This window comes from Mytilus californianus, unplaced genomic scaffold (genome assembly GCF_021869535.1).
Source record: "Mytilus californianus isolate M0D057914Y unplaced genomic scaffold, xbMytCali1.0.p SCAF_4, whole genome shotgun sequence".
Classification (NCBI taxonomy): Eukaryota; Metazoa; Mollusca; class Bivalvia; order Mytilida; family Mytilidae; genus Mytilus; species Mytilus californianus.
This window is the reverse complement of record NW_026262690.1, coordinates 1,974,318-1,992,913: the sequence shown is the minus strand read 5'-3', so window position 1 is coordinate 1,992,913 and position 18,596 is coordinate 1,974,318. Positions and strand designations below refer to the sequence as shown.

The 18,596-nt window shown below is 32.2% G+C and overlaps 2 protein-coding genes across 8 annotated transcripts in view; both read right to left on the bottom strand.

The window, feature by feature from the left end:
- LOC127737260 (uncharacterized) overlaps window positions 1-18,596 on the bottom strand; it is a 249,379-nt gene that overhangs the window by 189,667 nt on the left and 41,116 nt on the right. The gene's annotated exons all lie outside the window — the stretch shown is intronic.
- Window positions 1-18,596, bottom strand: part of LOC127737251 (CD109 antigen-like) — a 50,354-nt gene that overhangs the window by 23,587 nt on the left and 8,171 nt on the right. The window contains exons 8-19 of the mRNA XM_052247794.1: window positions 17,373-17,412; window positions 16,200-16,284; window positions 14,457-14,547; window positions 13,650-13,862; window positions 12,718-12,996; window positions 11,452-11,553; window positions 10,152-10,214; window positions 8,345-8,539; window positions 5,237-5,386; window positions 4,967-5,080; window positions 3,261-3,315; window positions 1,157-1,328 (exon numbers count right to left, since the gene is read on the bottom strand). Coding sequence (XP_052103754.1) covers window positions 1,157-1,328; window positions 3,261-3,315; window positions 4,967-5,080; window positions 5,237-5,386; window positions 8,345-8,539; window positions 10,152-10,214; window positions 11,452-11,553; window positions 12,718-12,996; window positions 13,650-13,862; window positions 14,457-14,547; window positions 16,200-16,284; window positions 17,373-17,412 — 1,559 coding nt within the window. The remainder of the gene's footprint in view (window positions 1-1,156; window positions 1,329-3,260; window positions 3,316-4,966; window positions 5,081-5,236; window positions 5,387-8,344; window positions 8,540-10,151; window positions 10,215-11,451; window positions 11,554-12,717; window positions 12,997-13,649; window positions 13,863-14,456; window positions 14,548-16,199; window positions 16,285-17,372; window positions 17,413-18,596) is intronic.

Genomic DNA, 18,596 nt, shown 5'->3' with positions numbered 1-18,596 from the left:
CTGAAAAGTTTCTCATTTGGACAATAATGGTCTCTTAAGTGATGTTAATGCCAACTGTTGGAAAATCAAAAACCAAATACAAATATTGATGAGCTGATAAAACCAAAAAAGTAAAGAGACATACATGGGAACAGAGCTATTCATGAGGGAGATACAATTTTCAAACAGAACATTTCAATAAAAGAACTCAGTATGTTCATGCCAGTACAAATATACAAAAGTATACTACTGGTCTAAATATACAACCGTCTTTACTAAAGAATTGATTTAAGTGATCAATACCGCGGAATATCTCTAGAAATACAATGTATTTAATTTATTTAACCCAAAGTTTGTAACTAAAATTTATCAAATTCAAAGGTCATAAATAATGACAAAACAATCAAACAATAAAAGCACAGAATAAAAAGATAAAATTCTTTACTAGTAGCAGTAGCATATTGTAAAATACTGACAAACTATCAAAGAGGGGAGAAAGATACCCGAGTGACAGTCAAACTCATAGATCGAAAATATCAAAGTGTTTACCGTTAATGATATTCAATCACAAAACTTTTTGGCAAGTCTCAATAATGTTTTCTTGTATCTCAGCTTTTTGAGATATTTTCAAGACAAATTTATTATTCAAATATATTTTGATGAAAAAAACTTTCTCATTGAGAGTTCAAAGTAGTACAAAGAAATTAAAATTTCTAGTCTGGTTGGCTTTTATACTCGGCTTGATATATCTATAGACAGTTGTATTTTGTTGAAAACAGTATATTTCGACGCATTTTTGATGCGTCTTTGTGTTGCTGAATTATGAATGTATAAAAAATATGTCCTTGCGTTCCTCTTAACTGTTTCAAATATAAACAAGTGTACAAAAGTGTTTTTTGAACTTTCAGACATTCTTAAAAATTGCAACAGGGAAAAAATTTCCCGCGTAAACAATATCACTTTCATGTTACGTAATATCATGATCTAACTCTTCTATTTGTTAAGTAGGTTAACAATAGTTTGAGAATTAAGTAATTAGTTATACTATAACAGCTCCTCATATTTGTTCTACATTGATTTAGACAGAGTTATCCAAGCTCAAGAATTCCTAAATTTTATAACACACAATTATCAGGCAATATATTATTAAAATATAGAGCAAAAATTAAAATCTCACCCCGTTGTTCTGTCAACCCAAAGCCATGTCTCGGGAAAATTTTTTCTTGTTCGTGTGGGCGACATCAGCCCACCTCCGCCCCCAGCCAAAGCACCATTACCACTAAAGCCACTGGAATCATCCATACTTGCTCCAGCCGTTCTGTGCATCACCCTGCTCTCACGAAAAGTTCCTAAAAGTATTGATGTAAATGAACAGCTAACGGAATTTGACTTTTTGCTGTATTGTAAATAACAAGCACATGAAATACACACGCTCTAAGATTTGTGCGTCCGAATCTCTATTATGAACTAAACTTCATCAGGAACGCTCAAACCTAAACATTTGAAAGCCAAGGATGCGTAAATACATTGCAAGTTTAGGAGCTAAATGACAAAAAAAAATAAATAAAAAAAATAACCAGAATACCTAAATTCATTTAAGATCGATTATGCTTGAGGAAATTGGAACCTTAGTTTCCAAGTAATTAATAAATATATGAAAGGTGAATTTTAAAAAAAGTATATGTTATAAATCGTGTCATTACTGAAGCACAGACTACTAAGCTGATGATACCATCGGAGATAGATCGATCAACAAGAAGCGGTTTTGACCCAGTGCTATTAAATGAAATACATACTTCACAAATTCTGTGCGTCCGAAGCGCTTTTCTAGTATCAAGTACTATTGCTCAATAATGATACCCCGCTTTTAGTATCCGGTAAACAGGAAGGTGAAGAGCATTTGATATGATGATTCATTACACGATATAACTTGTTCACATGCAGGCGTATTACAAATTTTAAGAAGCTCTTTTCTGTAGTTCCATAAAGAATGTGACGAAACTTTCAGGACGCTTTTATTTGTAAATCGTGACAAATGTGATTGAAAGAAACAACACAAAACCCCATCTTAGATTAAAAAAAACCAACCTCGGAAAAGTAAAAGAGGGGCGAAAGATACCAGAGAGACAGTCAAACTCAGTACACAAGACACAACATAGAAAACTAAAGACTAAGCAACACGAACCCCACCTAAAACTGGGGGTGATCTCAGGTGCTCCAGAAGGGTAATCAGATCCTGCTCCACATGTGGCAATATGACTGAGTAATGAAACATTCAAAAGGAAATATATATCCTTTTGAAGATGTTCACTGGATATCAAAAGTTTGAAAAGTCAAACAAAACAATCTTTCGAATTTCATAAGAGCTATTAATCTTTCAAATATTGTAATTAATATTTTTTTTATTTTATCTTACAAACCATCAAGGTTTTAAATTTCTTGCAAAACTGCACAAACTGTAAAAGCATTCTCATATTTTTTAACATTTAGAAACAAGAAACAGCATTATCAACAACTCTTTACTACTAATTGCCTGATAAAAAGTTGGCAAGGTTGAGGCTGCTACTCATATTAAATTGTTGTAAACGTTCCGTTTAAATTGCCCATTATAATTCAAATACCTCATGACATCAATCTATCTATAAAATGTGTTTATTTTATAGCGATTGCAATTAATATAAATTTAGCAGTTGCAGGTGCTTAATCATGGCTTTTACAGAAAATGGTTTTATCGTCTGAATCGTATGAAACTGTAAGGCTCCTTGATGGATATTATTGAAACAAACAAACTGATAGTTCACCAGAAGCGGCATGGACCCAGAAGTAGCAAAAATGTATACAATTAGCCATAGGTTAATATGTCAGAGTCGATAAGGGTCAAATAATGTAAAAGAAAGTGAAGCAGTTGTAAAATTGTGACCACGAATAATCGTGGATAACTAAATAATGAACGATCTTTAATGTATGTCCAATGGTGTGTGCTGATTGAAATACGATGGTTGTATTGCAGATATCGTATATTATGAATTCAAATGAAAGTGACAGTTTTTCTATACATTCTCTTGATAATTGTAAATTTAAAATCTTAAATAAATGTTGATATTTTTCACAATAATTTCAGTATTATGGTTCCTCTGTTAATATTATCGTTTGATATAAACTCTGATTTTGTGTTAAACAAAGAAACATATTAGGAATGTTCTAAAAATGAACTGTTAATATAGTGTACATTCGAATAATGAAAATATGATATGCCTATCGCAACACATACAAATACTTACTCGGAGGTGTATATTGAAACAATACTGCATCAGTCAAAACATAAACACCTGCTCCCTATAAAATAGCAGTTCAATACAAAGGCATCTGAAGCAACTTTTAAAGGAAATGATAATATCAGGAGGCTGTAATTTAGTGGTTGTCGTTGGTTGCTTTTCTTCATATTTGTTGTTCTCGTGTGTTAATGTAGCGTAAATAAGTCCGTTGGTTTATCTTTTTAATATTTTGCAACGTCAAGACCTTTATAGCTTACAATACGGTGTGGTTTTGTTCATTGTTGAAGGCCGACAGTGACCTTTAATTGATTATACTACGTGATTAAGGCCCTGGTGGATAGTTGTTCCTGGTGGATAGTTGTCCCTGGTGGATAGTTGTCCCTTGACAATCAAACCACATTTACTTATTCAAATATACCAAAGAACACATTCACCACATATTCACAACACTAGATCATTTTAAAACATGTTTGGCCACAAATAGGGGAGTTAAAACTACAATTATGATGTAGTCTGAAAGATTAATAGTATTACAACATCCAGACCTACTGTTCCTCTGCATGCATATACATTTAGTAAGACGTTCACATATGTGATCTTCTTTTGTATTCGTTCTTGCTTACAAATGTAATGGTAACAAGGTAAGAAACAGTGTAAATTTAAAAAAAAAAAGAAGAAAAAACAAACACCTTCCATGTCATGATTTCCTTGATGGAGGGTTGCTGCTCACATGGAAGCTATTAAAAGTTCCAAAAGGTTAATTTGAAATCATTTCTTCGTAAATTTTACGGACGCCATCACGAGTTGGTGACGACGGATATGTTCAAATTGTCGTAACTAAGATCCCGTCCCCTTTTTCCCAAATGTGACCTACCGATTTAGACTTATCTCCGGTTTTGTACTTACATGAGCAACACGACGGGTACCACATGTAGAGCAGAATCTGCTTACCCTTCCGGAGCACCTGAGATCACCCCCAATGTTTGGTCGGGTTCAAGTTGCTCAGGTCTAAATTTTCTATGTTGTTTTGTGTACTGTTATTTGTCTGTTGGTCTTTTTCTTTTTTTAGCCATGGCGTTGTCAGTTTATTTTCGAGTTTGAATGTCTCTTTGGTATCTTTCGCCTCTCTTTTTTTAATGTGCTTTTCTGGATTTACTTTCGTCAGGAACGCTCATAGCCAAAAATGTGAAAGCCAATGATGCGTAAATACCGAAACAAGTGTAAATATATAAACTAATAAGGAGATGTAAAGTATGTCTCTAAACATATGTCTGTACACGTGGTAAATAAAGCAACAAACAAATAAATATAACAAAAGCTAAAACTTGATCGCATCATAATTATTTCATAAACCGCAAGTGAATTAAAGCAAGATAATTTAGGTGCATGGTTAATTGTGTGCGAGTCAGTTTGTCGAACTGTTAAATGTATATTCCACCCTGAAATTATTAAATAGTTAACTTCTGCATTGGACTCGACTTATTTTTAATTCTCCCTATGGAGTTATAAAAGTATTAAAAAAATACCGAACTTCAAGGTAGATTCATAGGTGTATTACCAGTTGTCATTTGTTAAGTTTGTAAAGGGTTTACTACAGGTAACCAGTCGTACAATATGCAATGCAACCTTGTGATTATTCATCAAATCCTCTTCCCCTGAATGTGTATGAAGTTGTTTTTAAATATGAACAATTTTATTAAGTGCAGACTCACCTGGAAAACGGAGAATGCATCTCTGTCGCCTACAGGAGTAGGCTTCCAGGAGTCCCATCCACCCAATCTCGGGAAGTTACCGAAGTTGTTATATCTTTGAAGCTCATTCAAAACCTTTCAAGGAGATAAAGCAAAGATTACATACGTATATTTATGATACAATATATAACTCATGAAATGTGTGGTCTTAAAAGAGAAATATAAAAACATGAAAAGAAACCAATTTAAAAACTACATACATCATTTTGATTGAAGCTGCATTTAACTTACATCTTGTGTTGTGATGTCGTTTCCTGATTTCAGTAAAAGAACGCTCTTATCAACAGCCAGAACGTTCACTAGTGAGCTTTTATCAGCCGTCAGTTGAAGGCTTAATTCTTCTCCTGGTTTTGCTGTTTTCTTGTTAAATTTCAAAGATACCTAAAAAGAAAATGAAAAGGGATTTTTGTAGTTCTTTAGGATTATTTCTTATTGATATTTATTTAAGAATATCATCTACAATACCATTGAAAATCCTTTTGCCTTAAAAAATGGAAATTTGTTAATGAAAATAACACTTAATATAATTACGTTCGTCCGAAGAGCTTTTCTGGATTAACCTTCATCAGGAATGCTTAAACCCCGAAAATGTAATAGCGAAGAATGTATAAGACCTGAAGACATGAGGAGCTTTACGACCAAAAGGGACCTAAAGGGAATAGCCGAACTCATCTAAGGTCAACTTTGCCTGAGGAAGCTTAACCTTAGTTTTGAAATATTTGTTTGCCAACAGAGAATATCAGAAACACATGAAATAAATTCTGTCAGTTCCGAAATATACTCTTACTGTCAAATATGATAAAAGGATTGAACCAAATAAATTTTTTTTTCACATGAAATGTATCTACCAGAATAAAAATTCCCTTGAGACGGTTCCAGGCATATAACAATTTATTGTAAAATTAATACAGAAGTACTTCGAAATTTAAAACTCAAATCCACGTCTGCCTTTAAATAAATCCTGTAAATCAAATATAGGGAAGAATGATTTGGAATCATTTTTCCATTTGGAATCATGCTCTGATGGAAATCGTTTTACCCATAAGATTATAAGGGATACTAGCTGTAATATAGAAAAATGGGCTTAGACCTCCCTCACTAGGTGACTTTTGAATAACTTCGGATTTAACTTTCGGAATGCCACCATTCCATAAAAATGTTAATATCATGTTGTATTTTAGTTAAATATGGTGTTTGTACAGGACTAGATGAAATGACAGACATAAACCTTGATATTGTAAGTGATTTGAAAATTATAATTTATTTACTACCAAGGAAAGGCGTTTGACCTCCACACTTAAATGAATGATTTAATTTTGTATATAAATATATCTAAGTAAGAACACATTATTTCTACTGAGATATTACATTTTAAACCCAACGTTTTAAAGCTATTAGTCCAATTAATGGAAAAGGAACTTTCTTTGATGAATTAATTCCATCCAATCTATGTTGCTTCGGTTAAAAAAAAAAAACTTTTAACGTAGAGCACTTTTCAAAATCATTGAAGGAATTCAATAACACATCTTTCAGAAAACAACTGATATTATCATATATACTGGTATAACTATGTTACTTTTATTTCAGTGTCACCAATTTCTTTTACCAAATATCTTATTGTTCGTATGAATACTTATTGCAAGCAGTTCAATAGCAAATATAATTGAAAAAAAGAAGACAAAGGACATTTTTGTCTAACAACTCTCTCAATTTTGAATGGACCGGAACTAAATCCATTATAAAATACCACTAGATATGTCTGAGGACAAAAATAAGATCAATTAAAAAAAACCCAACACTTTTTGAACAATTTCCATTCTAGTGTGTCGAACGCTTTTTCCAAAACCACTAGTTTTATAAAACCTGGATAATTCTGTTATGTAGTCACCAATATGATATCAGTAATTAGTCGTAAATTTTTACAAATGTATGTACCAGTCACAGACCCTGTCTGGTCCGGATATTTGCGCTTTGGAAGAAAATTTTATTCTTTCCGCAATCACTGTGGCTAATAGATTGTAATTCATATCTTATAGTGAAAGAGGACGCAAGTTTGAGATGAGAGTTCTGTCCTTATAATGAATAAGAATGAGTATGTCCCGTCTTTGATCAATTGATGGATAATATATTATCATAAAACTGAAGTTTTTGCGTTAGCTTAGGATGCATATATCTTTCTAAAAAAACTGAGGCGTTTACAACATACACCGTATTGTATCAATTTTTTTTTATCGCAAATCGCAATTCGGAAGTTTATCAGTTGTGTGATATAAAATAAATGAGCAACATAAAATTGCTTCTAGTATCTATGAAAAAAAGCAGTTTTATGTTGGCATACTTCATACATATAATTGGACAAAAGAAGGCAAGAAAATCCCCATAAGGATTTATTTAACAGAGGAATATTCGTAACTCAAAATCTACACTCGAAAAGATATCAAGAAGAGCGAACAACATACATTATCACTCAACAAGAACTATTTTTACGGTTATTATCATGAATTGATTGTAACAATATTTCTATATTTAGCATTTTTACTCATACAGTGATCTTATATGTGCACTATTGTCTATCAGATTTAGAATAGGTTAAGTTATGTTTCACACACTGTCGCTTGCTCCCGAATAACGATTCGATTTCGCATGAAGGACGACGTCTGAATATCAGAAAATGATTGACGCCCATAATAACTTCAGTATAGTTTCCCCATAATCAGCTTCTGTTCTATTTTGATTTTGTTTTGGAGAATCTGTCCATGTTTGAAAACTAATCTTGATTCCCAGATGTCTTGTCTACCACGTTTTGTTTAAATCGGAAACGGGAAAGACGTTAAAAATAGAAAATTCTACGATTGTTAACTTCTATGGTTCATACAAAAATGCGTATGTGATATAAGTGACAACTATCCGATTATCCAACAATAAACAAAATACCGAAATGAATATAAACATATCTCAATTAATCCCTAAGGCTTTTAATAAGGGTTAATCCATTTATTTCCTATGACTTTCTTGTTTGTAGTATCTTGAAGAATTGTTTTGAAATTCAACTCATTATCAATGGCGTATCATAATAGGAACAGAATAATCTATGCGCATGCCTTTGAAAATGTAGACAAAGGAAAGCAATCGTAATGCTTTTATTTTGTCCGGTCAATAAAAGAAAGCATCAAAAAGGGAGTTTTAAACCATAAACCATTATATTTCTAGATTTCCCAGGAATATTAAACTCTGTTAAACAAAAAATGTGTTCATACTCAATAATAATTTACCAAAAAATTGCATCAGCTTTGATAAAAAAGCACGATTATATCAATCATAACTTTAAAAAATACCCACTGTATTGTCAAATATGTCCTCAATAGGTATGTTGGTAGCATCAGCCACAATTTCACCATCTTGTCGTCTAGCATAATATACCAATAACCTTGCTTGAGGAACCATTCCATATGATATCATCAGTCTTTGGTTTCGCTGTGTTTCTTGGTTCATTGTAAATCTACCTTGTGTTACAAGGGATCCTTTCGAAAACACCTGTCAACAAAATAAAAACCGTTATTATTTTTACGTATTAAGATTTTTAATTGCCGTTTAAACTATGGTAGAAATTAAGAATTGTACTTAAATTAGTTTTGAGTGAAAAATAATGAAAATGCATATCAAAATAGAGATTGTAAGTTTTTCTGTCGTCCAATATTATAATTATAGGTACTAGTAACATATTCAACTCAAAAGCAATCCCTTCATGAGGAAAACATGACAAATTATCACTTCATAATCGATCAACTTTTGATTTTGAATATCCCTTTTGTATCTTGTGCCTCTGTAAGACAACTATAAATAACAGACCAAACTAGACAAAGTGATGTCCCCGCACTCCACTCTGAAGTAACTGTATTATAACAAAGTCAATGTATGACTTTCTTTGAGATATTATTGTGTCTGGGAGACACACATGATGCCCCGCAGATGCAAAGTGTTATTTTAAAAATTTAGCATGGGAGCACATAGGTCTATGGTTCACTGTAGGAGGAGTTATCCGGAAACGCTATGCACCTCTTATGCACGTAAATACTCCAAAAAATTACAAAGTTCAACTATCTCCCTAAAGAGCAAATGTTATTTAAAATTAAAATCCTGACCACATGCACACCTTCAATTTATGTACAAACAGCCAGCAAAGTGGAAACTTCCTAGCATTCAAACTGTGGGAGGAGTTATCCGGAAACGCTATGCACCTCTTATGCAAGTAAATACTCCAAAACATGACAAAGTTCAACTATCTCCCAAAAAAGCAAATATTGATAAAAATCAAAACCCTGACCACATGCACACCTTCAATATATGTACAAACAGCCAGCAAAGTGAAAACTTCCTAGCATTCAAACTGTAGGAGGAGTTATCCGGAAACGCTATGCACCTCTTACGCAAGTATATACTCCAAAAATGACAAAGTTCAACTATCTCCCAAAAGAGCAAATATGAATAAAAATCAAAACCCTGACCACATGCACACCTTCAATATATGTACAAACAGTCAGCAAAGTAAATACTTCCTAGCATTCAAACTGTAGGAGAAGTTATCTGGAATTACTATATACCCATAATGGGACGAACGGACGGACGGACAGGGGTAAAACAATATCCCCCCCCCCCAACTTTTAGTAGCGGGGGCATAATGAGGTAGATGTAAGCAACTTTAGTTATTGTACAAGATTCAACAATAAGCAAACCTATACAGTATAGTAAGCTATAAAGGACCCAGAAATGACAAAAAATGAAACTATTCAAACGATAAAATCAAACGGTTAGAATTATGTAGAACAAAAATAAAAGCGACCAAAGACAACTACTGAATTACAGGCTCCTCACTTGGAAAAGGCACAGACAGAATGTTGCAGGGTTAAACAAAGAAATCAACCAATTAGTGAGATCTCTTTGACATACTTACAGTCTTTAATAGATCTTAAATTTCAAAGATTTGTTTGAACAAGTTAATGCGTCTCTCTGTTTCTGGTTTTAACTTTGATTTGTAATTCAGTAAAGAGTCGTTGATAAGAATGCACATGTTGATTAAAAGGTGTATGCTTTATCAGGTTCTGTTTTATTTCTTAAAATGTAATGTTAATGCACAAGGAATACTCACTTTATAACTACAGTAACGAATTGCTTCTGTGACTTTCACAAGTAGTGGTAAATACTCCCCTGGCTAAACAAGAATCATATTTGTAAATACAAATAAATTTCCGTAATAGAAAGATTACATTGAATTTCTCGTTTTCAAAATCTGTTTAAATTTGATCATTTAATGGCAATTTGTGTATTCTAAATATGGTGACAACACAATGTATTGAGGGCGATGTATGATACAAGCTATCATCTGCGCACAAAAATTGCAATACTTTTGATCTTTCCAAATTCATGACATTGAGTGTATAAGTTAACTTAATCAATCATCTTATTGAAAGGTCATTTTTCTCGTTAAAGTGATATCATAATTTGCATAATTTATATGATTCAAGACTTTTTTGGAATAACTTGTTAGATGTCTTTGCAAGATTTAATTAAGCATTAACTTATATCACCCCACAGCTCCGTTCTCAAATGTACACATATAGTGTGTTCGACATCAAGTTCAAAAGCGTGTTTTTGGCCATCTTGAACTTGCAGTGATGTGAATTTTTTCAATGTTGAAACTGACTTTGATATGAAAAACATTAATACACGCGTTGTTTATTGATTTGCACATGTTTTCTGTTGATGTGCGAGTAGCGAGTAGTGATTGTGTGTCATGAATTAATATAGCATTATCATTTCTTTACCTTTTATACATACTATAGGTACAATATTGCATGAACAACAACATTATCCAAAAAGGTATTAAAATAAGATCAATAACACAAATGATCCAATCTAGCTAAATATCTTTTTGCGTAAGAAGGTTCATGACATCTTTATTTTGATTTGTTGTCAATGTATGTAACTAGAAGTTCCTTAATGTATATTTAGTATCATAAAAAATGTAAGACCCAATTCAACATTTAATGTAAGAAATATGATTAAATTCATATTATCTAGCGATGTCTGAATTCACAGCGAGCTGAACTATTTTGTTACCTTTGTATAAGACTCATGTGCTAATTGTTGTATGCATTCTACATAGATGAAACATATTTCACGATCTGATTTTATAAATTCATCACTTAAATCTGAAATGTCTAACCAACCTATCAATACATTAGTATATAATAAGAATATAACTTTATTTCAAATGAAAAGTAGCTGGTCTATGTTAAAAACTTAATGGAAGTATGAATCACATGTATAACACATAAGTCATTCACAGATATTTTGAAAAAAGTTGTGTCTAGCAGTATTATTTAGAGCAAGATAAGATATAATATGTTTCAAACTTGAAGAGACTATTTGTAAAATTCAATACAGACCTTTGCAGCTTTATTGTTCCTGACAGAAACCTGTATGTAATTTCTGCTAGGGGATTCCGCTCGGTTTACACTTCTATATGCACTGGCACCACGATAGAACGCCTGTAAGTAATAATTTAAACTATATATAATATATGTATAACTATTTCCTTGTTTGTACGGAATAAATATATTTTTTATATTTTATTTTGTTGCACATTAGAACATTATAACATCCATCAACATATCTAGGTTAATAAGTTGGAAAGTTTGTAGTTAGCAAAAAGACTTCAAGCATGTGCATAACAAAACTAACTGAATACTTTTGTGATTTCACCGTCTCCTGGTGTAAATTTTGTCTTATTGAATTTCTTATTTGTTTAACAGCAGTCACCTGTTTATATATATCAGTTAGTTTTGTTATGCACATGCTTGAAGTCTTTTTGCTAACTACAAACTTTCCAACTTATTAACCTAGATATGTTGATGGATGTTATAATGTGCAACAAAATAAAATATACAAAATATATTTATTCCGTACAAACAAGGAAATAGTTGTATTTTTAAAAATATTTAGTAATCATTTTTTGTTAAAAACTAAAAAACTAAAATAATAAAAAAATTTGCAGTTAATTTAAAAAAAAAAAAAAAAAACAATTGGTATGTGTGTTGGCGTTTGTTTTTGTTGCACTTCGGTGTTCCTGTTGTTTCCTTTGTTTTCCTCTCATAGTTGATGTGTTTCCCTCGGTTTTTGTTTGTAACCCGGATTAGATTTCTCTCAATCGATTTATGACTTTTGATCACCGGTATACTACTGTTGCCTTCTTTTATATAGGGGAAACGTGTCTTCAACTGTGTAGATGAATATAGTTAATTGAAAGCTCATATCTCAGTCGTTAAGGTGTCAAATTTTTAGACGAATATGATAACATGATATCGATGTGACTGCATGGTCAACCTTTTAGCCCTTTTGTGTAACAGCCAAAGATGAAGCTGAGACATTTATCGACAAAAAAGCCTAGTTAACAAAGACAGTCCAAGCGGCATGATGTCACAAATTAAAGCAAAGGTTCAAATTACGCTGTTTTTGTTAAGTTAACATGATGTTCTTATCATTTTGTTATTGGTATTGTACAATAAAAAGGTAACATGTTAAACAAGAATTTTGGTGGATAACCTTTTTCGTAGAATGTCAATTGCCAGCTCGTGCAATATACATGTAACAGTCTTTTCTACCTGAAATTCACTTATATGTGTATTCCATCCCTTATATATATATACAATTACCTCTATAATTCCATTTTCTGCCGCTTTTGGAAAGTTTGCTGATAACACAAACATTCCTGATTCAGGTATTTGTACGACCCTTGTCCACAATACTTTTTGTTCATTTCGAGTTTCAGGTTGAGGCATTTGTCCAATAGGCATGACTTGACCACCAGTGCCAGATGATCCAGGACTAACGTCTTGTTTTTCCTTGATCACGGGTACGTAATACTTCACTGTGATGTTAACCATACCTAACGGTGGCTTTATAGGACTGTCATCATGTTGTGTTGCCCGCAACTAAAATCACATTCATAGATAAATATGTAATATGAACAAATTTAATAACTTTATAAAAAATTATGATTATGAACATCCCGTCTTTACTTTATAAATACAATATACCAAGCTCTAGGCAGCCATGAGTCAAGATTTCTAACTTAATTTCACCCCATGAAAGTGTTAATTCAAAGGCAAGAACAATGTTACAAATTGTAAATTGTCTAAGACTCTGAAAAATTAACTTAAAACTTAAAAATTAGTTTGGTTCAATAAGATATGCGATGAATTTGAACTACATTGACGATGTGTAAATCATATCTATTACGTTTGATTATTTCCTTTACTCGACAAACGTCTACGTTATACACATAATGGATACCCAACTACCCCTATTGCAGTCTACTGGTATTTGAATACAGAAATTTGCGGATAAAAAAGGCACCACGACTTTAACAGTTATAAGGAAAATACCAACATAAGAATTGCTTGAATCCGTTGTAGTTATACTTTAAAGACCTGTATTAGTCAAATTAGATGTTAAACTAGAACCATAACAATGGAAAAATATTTTCAAGGAATGTAAGGGTTGTGCTTCAATAATTTTAAAATAAAAACAAATGTTGGACTTTTTCAAAAAATATTACGTTTCGATAACAATTATAAATACTTACAATTATGGCATATTCCATATTCGGTTTGAAAACAGAAGGCATCCTGGGAGAGAAATTGAGTTTTTCTGGTGTATCATAAATTCGAACAGAGCCTTTGTCCTCTGCCGAAACACCAGTAATGGATTCAGTTACTTTAGCTATGACTTCTATGTAAGTTCCAAGCGCAGGAGCCACTTCACTCATTAAAACCCGGACCGTTGCCTTTCCTTTTATCTACAAAGTAACACTTATTTTACAATTATTTCTGAATGATTGGTGTGCAAATGATTGACGTTAAATAAGAATAAGACTTTTTAATATATATGGTGAGTGTTTCTGGTTTTATATTCAAAAGATATGCTCTCAAACTCTTAAAATGAAAACCAAGGATGCGTATCAAGATTGTTGAATTTGAAGAGCTATATGACCAAACTTGAATTTATAAGAACAGCCAAATCTGATAATCGGATTGTAACATAACCATAAACGTTGAAATATTTTGGGCTAAAACATCACCTCTCAAAAACACTGTTATTTATTCTTTTTTGACTGTGTAATGCTCAATTGATGGAAATGTTTACCTTGTGCTCCATCATTTTTGTCCATAGTTACATCAACAATCATGTATTATTGTTTACTCATGCACACCTATAGATGTCTCTTTTTTTGCTGTAATGTTCAGTTGCAGATCTATTGCGTATATCCCCAAAATCCTATATGTAAAGCTCATATGATAAGAAAATGTTTATGTTTAAGAGTATAAATATAAATCTAACTTTGCATACATTGAACTAGATTTGAAAATAGAACAATATGTAATAAACAAACCTTAAATTTCTTCACAATCTGTTTATCAGTCGTCCAACGTCGTTTAAATGTCACTTCTGCGTCCCCTTGTACTGGCTTTCCAAAAGTATACCTAAACATTATTTAAAAATGATCAACCATTGTTACTATTTACAAAAGTTTATCTCAACATATTTTGAACTTAACAAGCGTTATAACCTTAAAACAAGTTTTGGTCATTTTGTGTTACATTTCCTTTCTTGTACCACAGAAGCGTGTGTACTCTATATGAAGGTTCTCAGGTTTGAATGATTACATGTGTGGCAGCTATGTCTTAGTAATTTGAAACGCTTTAAACTTGCATCAGATAATGTGAACATTCTTTGTTTTTTTTTTGCTTTGCTATATGTAAAAGGTCAAATAGCGAAAATCATCTTACTTGTTTTAAATATTAACTAAATTGTGTCATCGGTACAAGGACATCATCCGTAAATATAAATCAATATATAAAGAGCTATATGACCATCGGAAATAAACACATTTATTCTAATACCAGTTGTTGGCATGATACGGGTAATGTTCTTCTCGCATAATTTATGATGGCATGTTACTTAACCCCTAACGGGAGGGGTGGTGGCTGATTTTCATATGATGAAGACATAATCTTTCAATCAGTTTAATTGAGATATGGAGCTGACATGTCAAAAACTGCTAGTACTCCTCTGGTAATTTATGTTGTTCATATTGTCATTTTGCTTAGTTTCTTCTGTTACCTTTTCTAACATCGGACTCGGCCTCTTTTTAACTGTGTGTTACTGTGCGTATTCTGTGTGTTTGTTTATTCCAAATTGGCTAGATGAATAGTGGAAGGGTTGAGATCTCACAAAACATGGTTTACCCCGCCGCATTTTTACGCCTGTCCCAAGTCAGGAACTTCTAGTCTTTGTTAATGTTGTGTTGTTTGTTTTAAAGTTTGGCTCATTTTTTATGTTTTCGGAGTTTAGTGGCGTCCATTTCGCTGAACTTGTATACATTATTGTTTAGGGTCCAGCTGAAGAAGATGTGATATTATTGCCAATGAGACAACTCTCTACCAGACCAAATGACATAGAAGATAACACCTATAGGTCATCGTACGGCCTTCAGCAATGAACAAAACCTATACCGCATAGTCAGCTATAAAAAGCCCCGAAATGACACATGTAAAACAGTTCAAACGAGAAAACTAACGGCCTTATTTATGTAAAAAACAATAAACGAACTACAAAAATGATATACAGCAACAAACGACATCCACTGAATTACAGGCTCCTGACTTGGTACCGGCACATGCCGAATGTTGCGGGGTAAAAAATGTTAGCGGGCGCATGCACTCGCATTTACTAAAAGCATTTATCCTCCGGTTGCGGAATTTGCTCGCTGCGTTGAAGACCAATTGGTGGCCTTGGGTTGTTTTCTGCTTTTGTCAAATTGTTATCTCTTTGACACATTCTCCGTTTCCATTCTCTATTCTATTTGAAAATAGAAAATATCTCGACTATGAAGGTGTATGGCAATATCCATCATATTGATATATATATATGTACTTTTAGATAAACTTCACAAGTTTATTTTTGGCTTAATGCACGGCTAATGTTATTAATGCTATCTGAATTTAGCTTAAGTGAATTGAACTTTCTAACTGCCAGAGATTTGTAAGTGAATACCAATGCTGAAAATCATCAACAGTCAATAATTGTATATTACAAAGTCGTGTCGTTTATTATTTTCATCAAATGTACTCACATTGTATTAATTGTAACAGTGAAGAATCTATCTGTTTTCAGCTCAAATGACGGCAATACAACATCTACTTCAAATTTAGGTAAAACTAAAACATTAAAAATAAAATGCTATTTGATCTTCGGCAAATCACTAAATGCAAACAGTATACACAATGGTTGTGCGTTTTTTAATGAGACTTGGGGCCGTTGGAATGTATTATTTCGAAGAAGGAGTAACATTGTGTTATGAATTAAAAAAATCAATTTTACGCATTGAAACTTTTTTAATAAAACTTTTGTATTTAGTCTTGTTACTAACAAAGCTTAGATTCAAAGAGACGTTCATTTCATAGTACTTGTATTCTATAAATATACAACAACCACACATTGTCACAAAATATGAAATGTGTTTGTACAAAATTCAGAAACAGGTAGAATGCGCAGCCTTATCAAATCAATATATCAAAATAAACAAACGCCAAAAGACTTACTACTGGACATATACCATGTTCATAACTAGCACTTTATTAGAGGTGTTCATCCAATTTAAAGTAGATTGAAATCATTCATTTGTTTGCATCACCAACAGGAAGAGCGCACCGAGTAAATAATTTTATGGAAGGAAGGATATATTAATTCACCTCTATCGCATTCATACATTGAAAGTTTTGTCGTATGTAACACAGAATTACTTTAAGTTCAATTTAATTACTCTAATTGTAAACTTATCTAACGATTTATATGTACTTTAATGTATTCACTTCTTTCTCAAAATGCATCATTTTGTTTATAAATCAGATAGAATGAAAGAGTTGTGCTATAACTTTAAAGGGAGATATTGTTTTACACTACATGACCAACAAATGATGTCCTCACCAACTCTTTCTACGTCATGTGATGTTACTTTAAAGGGAAGTATTGTTTACACTACAGGACCAACACATGATGTACTTAACAACTCTTTCTACGTCATGGAATATTACCTTAAAGGGAAGTATTGTTTTACACTACATGACCAACAAATGATGTACTCGCCAACTCTTTCTACGTCATGTGATATTACTTTAAAGGGAAGTATTGTTTTACACTACATGGCCAACAAAAGATGTACTCACCACCCCTTTCTACGTCATGGAATATTACCTTGATGGGAGGTATTGTTTTACACTACAGGACTAACAAATGATGTACTCACCAACTCTTTCTACGTCAAAGCTTTTTGAAGTTTTTTCTGTCTGAAATCATAAAATGTATATTTCATAATGATTTCATTTAAACGATTTGTGTATTGATAAAGAAAGGGTTATCTTCCTAAAAGAAAGGGTCAACGAGATACAAAATCTAGAACATGCAAACACCACTGTTATTACTTTTTTCTAGGCAAAAGTAATTCGTATGTAACTGAGTCAAATGCTTTCGAAAAAGAAACAGTAGTTTTTAACCTGTTTGAATTTAATATCATTAGTTGAAAATAAAATGATCAGTTTTTGCTCCAAGTGAATGCACTTATAAAATTAGTTTCACCAGGATCGCTAAAACCGAAGTACCTCAATAAATGTGTAAATACATAAAGGAGATAAAGCGTTGGTTAGTTAAAAAGATACTCTGACTTCTGAGTGCGAATGGTATCTTTTTAAAGATCCAATGCTTATCTATTGTGTCTTTTATTTAAGCTATTGTTGTAATGTCTTTCCAAAGTTAGAGTTCTTTCGTTAATAGGATATTTTTATCATTGAGTTCCGATAAACTCCGAATTGTACTGAATGATGCACTGTCATTAAATTTATACGAAATTTCCATTAAATGATTGGGAATCTGCAATTATAAAAAAAGCACATATTTGAACCAATTTAAAAAAAATATATAAATGCATGTATGTTACTGAACTTCTCGGAAGAACTTAATCAGGGCCACATCATAAAAATTTGAGAATATGCATTTGTAAAGATATGTATTGAAACAGTGGAAATCTCCCTAAATAAAAAAAAAATAATAAGCAAATGAATGTAAACAATTTCTTTTGAAATGCGTTGAATTGCCAATAATAAAGAAAAGAGAAAAAAAACCCAAAAAAATGTATTCTCCTTGCAAAGTTATCCCCATTAGCAAAGAAAATATAAAAAAAACGGATAAATAAATGAAAAAGGACATAAAAAAAATCGTAAACGAACGTTGTTATATGCTTGAAAGCTGACAATTAATATTCAAATAATAGCCTATTGGCAAATGTAAAAGCTGATCTGCCCAAAAGTTATCATATTAATACACAAGTTTGGACATTATCATTTTGTAACAGCTGAAACACCAAAACACTAAGGTTGACTTTATAAATTTAATAAATATTCGACAAAGGAAATGTATTTTCAATTCTTTCTATATTTTTCACATTTAACTTCGACAAACAAACATGCTTATACAA